General features: G+C 36.0%; 1 protein-coding gene across 3 annotated transcripts; it reads left to right on the top strand.

The window, feature by feature from the left end:
- On the top strand, positions 1-5,616 carry LOC127092456 (transcription initiation factor TFIID subunit 8). 3 transcript variants are annotated; one of them, XM_051031330.1, is made up of 2 exons: positions 1-1,231; positions 5,302-5,616. In XM_051031330.1, the coding sequence occupies exon 1, from the start codon at positions 121-123 to the stop codon at positions 1,192-1,194; it is 1,074 nt and encodes a 357-aa protein (XP_050887287.1). In that variant the 5' UTR covers positions 1-120; the 3' UTR covers positions 1,195-1,231; positions 5,302-5,616. The 3 variants fall into 3 exon arrangements, with proteins under 3 accessions (XP_050887287.1, XP_050887288.1, XP_050887286.1); XM_051031331.1 differs by lacking the exon at positions 5,302-5,616 and adding an exon at positions 3,542-5,137; XM_051031329.1 differs by lacking the exon at positions 5,302-5,616 and adding an exon at positions 3,494-5,137.
- Positions 5,617-11,192: the final 5,576 nt, after the last annotated feature.

Here is an 11,192-nt window from a genome sequence, read left to right as displayed (position 1 = left end):
CATGGTTATGGCTTGAGCCTAGTATTTGGTTTGTCTGTCCACCCTGTCTTGCCTTGCCACAAGCTCTCAAATACTCTCTCTCTCTCTCACCCTTTATCCGATTTATTCTTTCTCTCTTCAATGGCAGCAAGCCAAGAATCTGAAATCAATGCGAAAACCCTAATCGCGGCTCCAAAGAACCCAATCACCACAGTAAGAGCTGCCCCCGACGACTTCGGGCGAGCCACGGCCAAGGTCGCGGTGGCTCAGCTATGTGAAGCCGCAGGGTTTCACGCCGTCAAAGACTCAGCTCTTGAATCTTTCTCCGACATCGTAATCCGTTACCTCATCGAATTCAGCAAAACGGCAAAATTCTACGCCAACCTCGCCGGTAGATCACAGTGCAGCGTATTCGATTTGATTCGGGCATGGGAAGATTTAGAAGCGCCACGAGGGTTTTCAAATGGTATGAAGGAAATTATGAGTTACGCTGAATCTATGCCTGAAACTTCCTTTGCTCAACCGATTCCTCATTTTCCGGTGACCCGTGAACGGAGAAACATTCCGAGTTTTATACAAATGGGTGAGACTCCGCCGTCGAAGCATATACCGCCATGGTTACCAGCATTACCTGATCCTCATACTTACATTCATACACCTGTTTGGGATGAAAGAGTCTCCGACCCCCGTGAGGATAAGGTTGAACAGGCTAGACAGCGTAGAAAGGCTGAGAGGTCATTGTTGAATTTGCAGAAGCGCTTGTTGCTCTGTAACACTAACCGTAACCGTAATGGATCCACAGAAACAGCATCAGCACCAACAACAAGTGTTCCTGATGAAGATGTAGATGTTGCTCCGGTTCCGGTTGTTTTGCCATCGAAGTTACCACTTGTTGATGGAGACCGTGTTTCAGTGTTGGATGCTTTTGCTCCTGCAATTGAGATGCTAGGTGGTGGTGGTGTTTTGTGTGATGATGGGATTGAAGGAGATAAGACCGTTATTCCTGCTGCTACTGCAAGGCCTACGGTGCATTTCAAGTTCAAAACTGGGAAGAAGTTCATTGGGGAGTCTTTTGATGATAGAAATAAGAAGAAGGATGCCTTGCACGCAATATCTTTGGTTGGGAGGGAAGATGAAAGAGATGATAAGAAAAGGAGGGCTGAGTATATTCTCAGACAATCTATGGAAAACCCACAAGAGCTGACTCTCTTATAGATTCAGAGTCTGAAGTTAAGGGCTTGCCGATTTTCTGGTGAGGATTTTGTGACTTACATGTAGAATTTATCCTTACCATATTTTAGGTTTGTTTCATTTAGTCTGTGTGAATATTTTTAAGCATGGAGTTCGTTGGTTATTTTGTAATATTCGAGAACTAACAGTTTGATAGAAACCGCTAAATAACCTAGTGATTGACCTAGTGAATATACAACCGAGATTATGGAAATGTAACCGGGTGATTTCTGTGAGATTTTATAACTGATACAAGCTGCTCTTGCCAATTATTTTGTAATATTCGAGAACTAACAACTTGATAGAAACCGGTAAATAACCTAGTGATTTGACCTTGTTAAAGTGGATATACAACCGTGATTATGGAAATGTAACTGAGTGATTTCTGTGAGATTTTATTACTGATACAAGCTGCTCTTGCCATTTATATTTATTGCCCTTTCAAGCAAGGTTTTAGATTTTGGTCTACAAGTGTTGTCAAATTGCTGTCGTGGCAGTCAGTCGCAGGCCTCATCGCCTATTATATCCACCATGTTTCTGTTATAAGCCTCAACGCCTCGTCACCAATTATATCTGCCATGTTTCTGACGTAAGCCTCAACGCCATATTTATATGGTGATAACCGTAATTGTGGCTACGACACCAAGGTTTTTGGAATCTCTGCAGCTGCAATTGCGGCTGCATCAACTATTTTTTCTGCAATTCCAAATATCATGACGCAATTGCATATGCGACTTCGACAACAGTTTAAAACTGGTTTTATGATACCATAGTCAATTTATGCTGCTTAAAATGATTCTCAAATCGCTTATAGTTTACCATGTTGCTATGCTACACGTTGAGTTTCTTTTTTCTTATATACTTGATACTGTTCACAAACTAGGTGTGTTTTGTTTGAATGTTGGGTGAAGGATCATTTTGAGGAAAACTAGTTTTGGAAAATTATTTGCTAAAATATGGCTTTATGTTTGAGGTGTAAATTTATTATTTGGAACGGGTGTGAAGCAAGTTGGCTTAGAGTGCAAAATTGATTGTGGGGTCCATCAGAATTACCAGGTCAAAGTACCTATCCCACTGATTTTTATCTCCTCAGTGAATTTACTCTAATCCACCCATTTTTAGGTTGAAATCACCGATCCCGCTAATTTTATGACTTTCCTCAGGGATTCTAATCGGATCCACCAGATTGCAATCCTAAGTAGACATGGGACTAGAAATTTGTGTGAAATTTGCTGGATTGCGCATAGGTAAACTTGCAATTGTGATAACACTATTGTAACAATCTACCTGTGTGACAGAAATTAGATTTAGGGAGTGAGAATGGGATTAAAGGAGAGGAGGGGAGATGGCCAGAGAGAAAGATAGGTGAATTGCAAGGTTTGGGAAGGAGAAAGTAAACCCTTCAAAGTGTTTTCAATGTCTGTACATTTTCCTTTCTATTTTATCATAGATTTCTTATCTGTTCTTGCATAGTCTCTTACCCGAGAACAATATCTTCATATAAGCACACAGTGGAAAAGGGATCATAGCTGTTTTTCTTAAACAAAGGTGTACTTTTTTTGGGTTTATTTCCTTGCTTACCCTCCTCCTTCCCCGTCTTCTTAAAGTTAATTATCTGTAGTGTAGAGACCTCTATTTCTACAAACTTGGGTCAATGATTCTTTCTCGATAAGGAGTAATCATGAAACCAACACTGTTAGTTGGCATGGATTGGAGCTCAAATTTGAAAGCAATAGCCAATCATGAAACCAACACTGTTAGTTGGCATGGATTGGAGCTCAAATTTGAACGCAATAGCCAATCATGAAACCAACACTGTTTGTTGGCATGGATTGGAACTCAAACTTGAACACAATAGCCAAGCATGAAACCAACACTGTTAGTTGGCATGGATGGGAGCTCAAAATTGAACGCAATAGCCAATCATGAAACCAACACTTTAGTTGGCATGGATTGGAGCTCAAAATTGAACGCAATAGCCAATGATCAACAAATCCCCATTCTCTGAACATATTTCTAACTATGTTCTTACCTATTTTCTATTTCTCTCAGAGGACAACGACACTGAGTTCCATAAGTTTTGTATATGTTTTTAACTATACTTTTGGGATGCCATTAACTGACCTACAATATATAAAATTGTATCCTGCTAATTATTTATGATGACACTCAAAATTAAGAGAATTATGTGTTCACGGAAGAGTTTATATATGTCAAAGTTTGTTCTTGTTCAAGTAACTATTTGAAGATATTGCATGTGATTTATATTTATGACATGATATAGGTCCTGCCAGCACCCAATTGACCAGCTCAGTTCTATGGTGAGCTATAGGTTTGGATCAGAAAGAAAGAAGGGAAGTTTGACTTAGCTGAAAGTGTTTCACAAATGGAGCTTCCCCGGATAAGCACCTTTCAAAAAGTGTTCAACAAAGATTGAAAAAGCCTAACAATAGTCAGCACATATACAAGTACTAGAAAGAAATCTATTTGTCTAGCTATGCATTGAAGCACCTCGCTGGGTTTGAGTATGATCCAATCTTATAGGTTAAAACAAGCAATTGACCTTGTCTGCGTTACTGTTTATCAATCAGGTAAGGGAGAAGTGATCACAATTAAGGAAGAACGTCTTTACTGCTGCCTATAATGGTGGAGCTGAACAGTTTAATGTAGTTCAACATCGGTCACAAACTACTAAAGAGCAAATACTTAAGTGCCCCAAACACAGCGAATTCACCTTAGTGAAGTCAGAATGAATACTCTTATGGGAAATTGTTTAGTCTGCAAATGATTCCCAAGAAGACTGTATAGAAGCATGGTATTGACAATGATCAGGAATGCTTTTCCTCTTGTCTATGTAGAACCTAGCTACTGTTAAAGAACATATGGACAAATTGACGGAGAGTTTGATTATTCATTTGAGTTGACTTTCCTCTTGGATAATTACCAACAGATCCGTGTATAGAATACAAACTCTCGCTGGAGTAAGTTAAGCCTATAGAAACTTTCAAACTGCTTCTGAGATTGAGAATATTAAGCATTCTGAATTTTTGGCTGCTGCTGAAGAGCCAAACCAAACAACCAAGCGTTATCCCACTTAGTGGGGTGGGCTGCTGCTGCTGAAGAGCGTCATAAGAAAATCAAAGTGCAGAGTACAGGTGACGAGCAAGAAGAGTGCAATGTGTTTTCACCTGAAGAAGACTTTATCATTCAGAATGTGCTGCCGCTGTTGCTGAAAGCTGTGATACTGACAAGGCAAATGAAAATTCAGGTCCTTCTGAAATACTATTCGATATTTCTTAGATGGATCCATGTATAGATTTTGCAATAAAAACTCTCTCTGACAGGTGTGCCATCCCATTAGACACTGATCCAGATTCTGATAAATTTCTTTAGTAAAATCGGCTCATTGAATACCCAAAGGACTTTGTGAGATGGCATTGCAATTGCCAGTTTAGATAACTGCAAGTTTTACTACAATTGCAGCCAATACTTTGTGAGTCCAGCATTACCACACCAAAAGTTTTGGCATAGGTTATTACCAAAAAAAAACATGTTTGCACAGGCGGTTCGTCTTGGCCAGACTTCTGCCATTTGTTGAAGATAATTTGAAGGACTGTTTTCCAGAGATTATTTGACCACTTACCAAACTATTATTATTTATTAGTACTGTGATACTGTACAATAGAAAAGAGCTTCCTCAAAACTAAAACCTTCTTCCTTCTATTGGAGATGGAGTTGGAGTTGTTGAAATGAGGAAGAACAATTGAATTGGTTATGAGATACAGTTGATTAAGTAATGTACTTAAGTATTCACAAATGTCATGGATCATGATCTCTGTAACATTTCTCAGATTCTCCAGATTAACTCTTGATATTTTGAATCTAACCTAGTTTTCTGATCAGAAGATTGTATTTATTTGGTGTTTTATGTTTACTGTTTAGAGTTTCAAAAATTGAATTTTTGTCAAACTCTTTGGAAAATGATTTCGCAATTGTTGTGATCAACTATTTCGCATGCATTATTTTTTTATATGGTTTTTATGAGCAATTGAGCACCAGATTCATAATTGTTTTCTGGTATATCTCCTGCAGATCAGATGTTGTTAGATGTGCCATTGCACAGGGAAAGCCCACAAAAATGCCAGATTTTATGCATTAAACCACTTATTCTTTCTGCAAGTGCAAGTCCAAAACTTCATATGAAAGAATTCAACCGTTTCCCTATCTAGCTTAAGGAAAATCTTCATATATATCATATTCCGAAGTTGTTTATTTGATATTTGAGAGATTCTAGTTGAGTCCTTCTAAGTTCTAATCCTACATAATCTAAATTGTTATATCAGTTTAGTTTCCTGTCACAAACTCGCAACCAAACATGAATCAAATAAGAATCTTTATTTTCTGGCATTTTTCTAAGATATCGGTTCAATGCAGTATGTGTTTTTGGCATTAAATTCTTTCTCTCTTATAAATTTAATTTATGTTTGTTGATATAATGTTATTATTTTAACAAATTCTCCAAAATAGCTCACGAAAACAATTTTATATTTTTATAAAAACTAATTTTATTTTTTATTATAGAAAAAATTTAGACATAAATATATGCGATAAGCAAAGTGACATAATAATGAAGTGTAAATGCAAAACTTTTTTTAAACTAATAGGTGTTATCAAATTCAAAAGTTCATTTGTTTTTATCAAATGACACTGTTGATAGATTATGAATCTTGAATCGCACACACTGAGGGGTATGGATTATTATAATATCTCTTAGAATACTTAAATTTTGACAAAGGCAGTGTTGTCTATTTGAGATTAGATTAATTTTTTAAAGTTGTAATGACAGATTCCCTACTCCACTATAGTCCGCCAGCTCCATTATGTTCTCCTCTAATATAAAATAATCAAAAAGTTATGTTTGGGGTATAAACTATAACGAAAATATCAAAAAGTTTTAATTACATTAGTATGCACGCAATTACCATCTGAATTACCATTATCCAATTGCATTATTTTATGGGTAATTAATTTTAATATTTATTGTTTATGATTCTATTTTAATTAAATTCTTACTTAAATAAATTATCCTTAAACTAGTTTACATTGTATTTGTCTATAACTTGTTTCGGGTTAATTAATGGTCAATTTGATAAGAGTTTTTCATTTTTTTAAGTATAGGTAGAGGTGATAAAATAGATTCTATCCATCAAGTTTTGCTCATATTTTTTTTTTAAGATGAACCAAAATTTTAGACTTATATCCTTTAATATATTCGCTCTGTCCACATTATTTTTTACGAAATTTCACGGATATGGACATTAACATAAAAATTAAGAAATTTTAGATTTAAAAGGTTTTAGCCTTTGTTGAAAGTTTTAGGTCCGTACCTTCAACAAAGACCATCCCACCCCGTCCCATTTTTTGCAGACTTTTATGAAGCGGATATGCACATTGTCACTCCTGCGTATATGTGAACCTTCAATTTTGAACATTACATAGGAGCACATCCTTCTCGCCATCATGACCGATGATTTACAACCAGTGATCCCCTATACTCTATAAGCGTAAATATTAGCGTGCTCCTGATTATAGGTCAAGTTTCTTTCACTCACACTTGTAATAGTTTCATCTCTAAAAATATTGCCTCAAACATTGAAGTAGTAATCTTTTACAAATACTTTTTGATTATCGAAAACCATCGTCGTAGCACCAAAAACCTTCTTATAGTGGTCTTTCATCAATCTTTCTACTACTTTCGTTCCTGAATAAGTTTTTTTTGTAATAATACAATTATATATATTTTAGTTTAATTACAGTTTTCGTCCCCCTATTTTGTTTGATTCACGAAATCAATTTCTATATTTCAAATCAAATAGTTTTAGTCCCCATTTTACATAATTGACGATTCATTCATTTTTAAATAATGTGTCACTCGGCAAATCATCATATAATATAAGAACCTTTTGTGAAACATAATTTAAAAAACTGATATTTCATTGATTTGTAGTGTAAAAGTGTGAGAGATGAATTAAAACTATATTAGGATTAATTTTGTGAATCAAATAAAATAGAGGGTAATTTAACCATATATTTTTAATAAACATAATTAGTCCCCAAGTCCCTTAAATTAGTTTAAGGTTTCACTTTGATCATTTAATTGAAAAACATTACACTTTCGTCCCTTAAAATTGTTTCGTCAATATTATTGGCCTCTTCCATTAACTTTTTAGAAAAACTGTTAACTTTTACCAACGTGTCATGACAACTAGGATAATGAGTCAACAAATTTATTTAAAAAATTAATATTTTATTTCAATTTGAGGGTTTTGTTTTCGGGGAGTTAAAACTCTCACAAATTGTTAATAATGCTTAAAAAACATGACAATTCTTCTCATTTCATTAATAATACAATTCTTCTCCTGTCAAATTTCAACTTTCATACAAGTATAACTCAGAAAACCATCAATACACAATAATGTTTAATTTAAAAACTTCTTCAACTGAAATTCACCAGGGTTGATGGTTCGTGCAATCTTTTTAGGAAGAACTATTGTATCAGAACAGTGTGATCACAAACTTTCCCTTACCCTTCTGAACTATTTTCAAGAAAGTGTGGCAGACCATATCCTAAAACAATTGAAACGTGATCAATATATATTTGGAAAAACAACTCCATCAGAACATTACATTCATAATGGACATATATATTGTAGTGAGATCTTAACTATATCCCATTTGATTTTGTTACTGTTAGGGATGTTGATAACTGACATAACCCGAATAACTTCCATACATGTTGGGATCTTGTCCACCAGGAGCAATAGCATAACCATAATTTTCATAACCACCTAACCATATTATCCACCACCCACATCAGTACTCCACTGGTTTAGATCTTACGGAGTTTGAGAATAAAAAGCGCACAGTCAATGAAAAGAAAAAGAAAAAGACTTTGATTCCTTAATGAAACGAAACAGAATATTTTTTTTTAATAATAATCATTTTTGAGGAAATTTACATTCATCGCCCTTCTTTATTATAACTTTTCGAGAGACCTGCCATTACCTTTTTCTTGAGGTCAAAAATAGAGAAACACTTAAAACTCTTATCTCTCACGGGTGAATCGATCTAGAAACAAAAGAAGTCATATTTGAAACTTTAGTAGAAGAAGATGAAAAGACAATGAAAAAGAGAGAAAATAATAAAATTATTTTATCTTTAAGAATTATTTAAAATCAACGTCATTGATAAAATTATTTCCAAATTCATTCAATAACACCCTCAAACTTTGACATCTTAGTAAATCAATCACCAAATCCTAAACTCTGTACCTATTATCTAGAAATAAAATTCAGCAACATATCTAAACTCAGAAGGAAAAAAATCAGGTTCATTAGAAATAACAGATTCAACAACAGATCTAAACTCAAGAGTTCCAACGCAAGTAAAAGCTAAAAGAGGGTGAAAATCATATGATTGTGAGGGAAAATACAAACGATATCATAGGTTTGAGAATCTAGTATCGAGAACCATCGTGTGTGGGTCCAAGAGCCGCATAATGATTCAGAGCATGTTCTGCTTTGTGGGTCTAAGAACCATCACCATTCGCTACTTTTGGAAAATGATGTTGGAAATCCCCCAAAATCTATGGAGAATTTCAGTTAATCTTGATGAACAAGATTGTAATTACCCACACAATAACAACGAAAAAATAAGAACAATGGAGAAAGAAAGTGTATAGAATGATTAAGGAGAAGAGTAATATATTTCTGCAGAGTTTCTCTCTGCCCACAAACTGTGGAAAACTTCTTATTCACTTTGTCACTACAAAATACCATGAATTACAAGTGTTGTGAATACTCTATTCACCTCTATTACAAAATAAGGATTACTCCCTCTATTTATAGATTTAGGTTAACTTAGACCTCAAGCTAAAGCCCAAAACTATAAAAGCCCAAAATAGTAAAAGCCCAAAATAGCTAACACAAATTAACACATTAGGTAGTTGGACACTTCCTTGCTCTATCGAGCAACCTGTTTCGACATAAGGAATTACAATTCAACACACCATCTAATTCATTGTGTCTAAGCTATCTACATTCATCATAGCTCTTAGCCTTCTGAACACTTTGACATGCACTCCCTTCGTCATGATGTCTGCAATCTGATTCTCAGTTCTGCAGTGTTTCACTTTCATCTTCTGATCTGCTACCTGCTCTCGAAGATAATGGATCCTTATTTCGATGTGCTTGCTTCGACCATGTTTCACAAACCCAGTTGGTTGTGCAACATAAACTTCTTCTTCTAAGGGGCCATTAAGGAATGCATATTTCACATTCATCTGACACATCTTCCAGTTGTTCATGTTTGCTAGACCAACAACCAACCTGGTTGTTTCGATCCTAGCAACAAGTGCAAAAACTTCATCGAAGTCGTTTCCTTCTTTCTGAAGAAATCCTTTCGCCATAAGTCTCGCCTTGTATCGAGTCACTTCTCCTTTGGGATTCAACTTTACCTTGTATACCCACTTCACATCGATTACCTTTTGTCTTGGGGAAATTCGACAAGTGACCAAGTGTTGTTGACTTCGATTGACTTCAGCTCTTCGTCCATTGCTTTCATCCACTTCGAATCTTTCAATGCCTCAGTTGCATTGACAGGTTCGACATCTGCGTAGAAAGCATAATGTACCAACTCACCTTCTTCATCGACCACATCATCTGATGTAATCACATATTCTTGCAATCTTGCAGGCATGTGTCTTATTCTTTGAGGTTTGCTTGTACTTGCTTCACCTCTGACTTCTTCCTGTTGAACTTCTCTTTCGACTTCACTAGCTGGTTCATCACAAAAGATTCTCACTGAATCTTTCTTGACATTCTCAATCCAATCCCACTCCTTAAGCCCATCTATGATCACATCCCTGTTGATCACTACTTGCTTATTCACTGGGTCGAGCAACTTGTATCCTCCAGTCGAATGATATCCTATCATGATCATCTGAATGGACTTGTCATCAAGTTTTCTTCTCAACTGATCTAGCACATGTCTATGTGCTATAGATCCAAACACCCTCAGATGACTCAAGCTAGGCTTGACACCAGACCAACATTCTTCTGGCGTGATTCCTTCTAGCTTCTTCGTCGGACATCTGTTTAGGATATATGTCGCAGTCGACACAGCTTCTCCCCATAATTCTTTGGGTAGATGCTTGCCTTTCAACATACTTCTAACCATATTCATAATGGTTCTATTCTTCCTTTCTGCGACTCCATTCTGCTGTGGAGTGTAGGGTGGCACCACCTCATGCACAATCCCTTCTTTCACACATAATGCATCGAAGTCTTTCGACACATATTCTCCACCACCATCAGTTCTCAAAATCTTGATCTTTCGACCGCTCTGTCTTTCGACCATAGATTTAAACTTGGAAAATACCTCGATCACTTCACTTTTCTTCTGGATCAGGTAAGACCACAGTTTTCGACTGAAATCATCTATGAATGTAACAAAGTATTTGTTACCTCCAATCGAATCCACCTGGAGAGGACCATATACATCAGAGTATATGACTTCACGAATTGCCTTCGACCTGCTTCTTTCATCCTTACTGAAGTTGTTCTTATGTTGCTTTGCTTGTACACATTCTTCACACACTTCATTTGGAATGTCGATTTTTGGTAATCCTAAAACCATATTTCTTCTCTTCAACTCTCTGATGTCTTTGAAATTGAGATGACCAAGTCTATAATGTCATATTCATTCATCTCTGTTGGCTGCTGTTGCAAGACACTTATGCTCCATCACATTTAGTTCAATCTTGAAGGTTTTATTCTGAGACATTGGAGCCTTCAAGGTCAACCTTCCATTTGAGTCGAGAACTCTCATCATCTTGTCTTCGATCGACACCTTGTAGTTCTTTTCAACCAACTGCCCTATGCTGAACAAATTACTCTTCATGCCTAGTATGTACAACACATTTG

Source organism: Lathyrus oleraceus, chromosome 6, assembly GCF_024323335.1.
Source record: "Lathyrus oleraceus cultivar Zhongwan6 chromosome 6, CAAS_Psat_ZW6_1.0, whole genome shotgun sequence".
Classification (NCBI taxonomy): Eukaryota; Viridiplantae; Streptophyta; class Magnoliopsida; order Fabales; family Fabaceae; genus Lathyrus; species Lathyrus oleraceus.
This window is presented reverse-complemented; position numbering and strand designations above follow the sequence as displayed.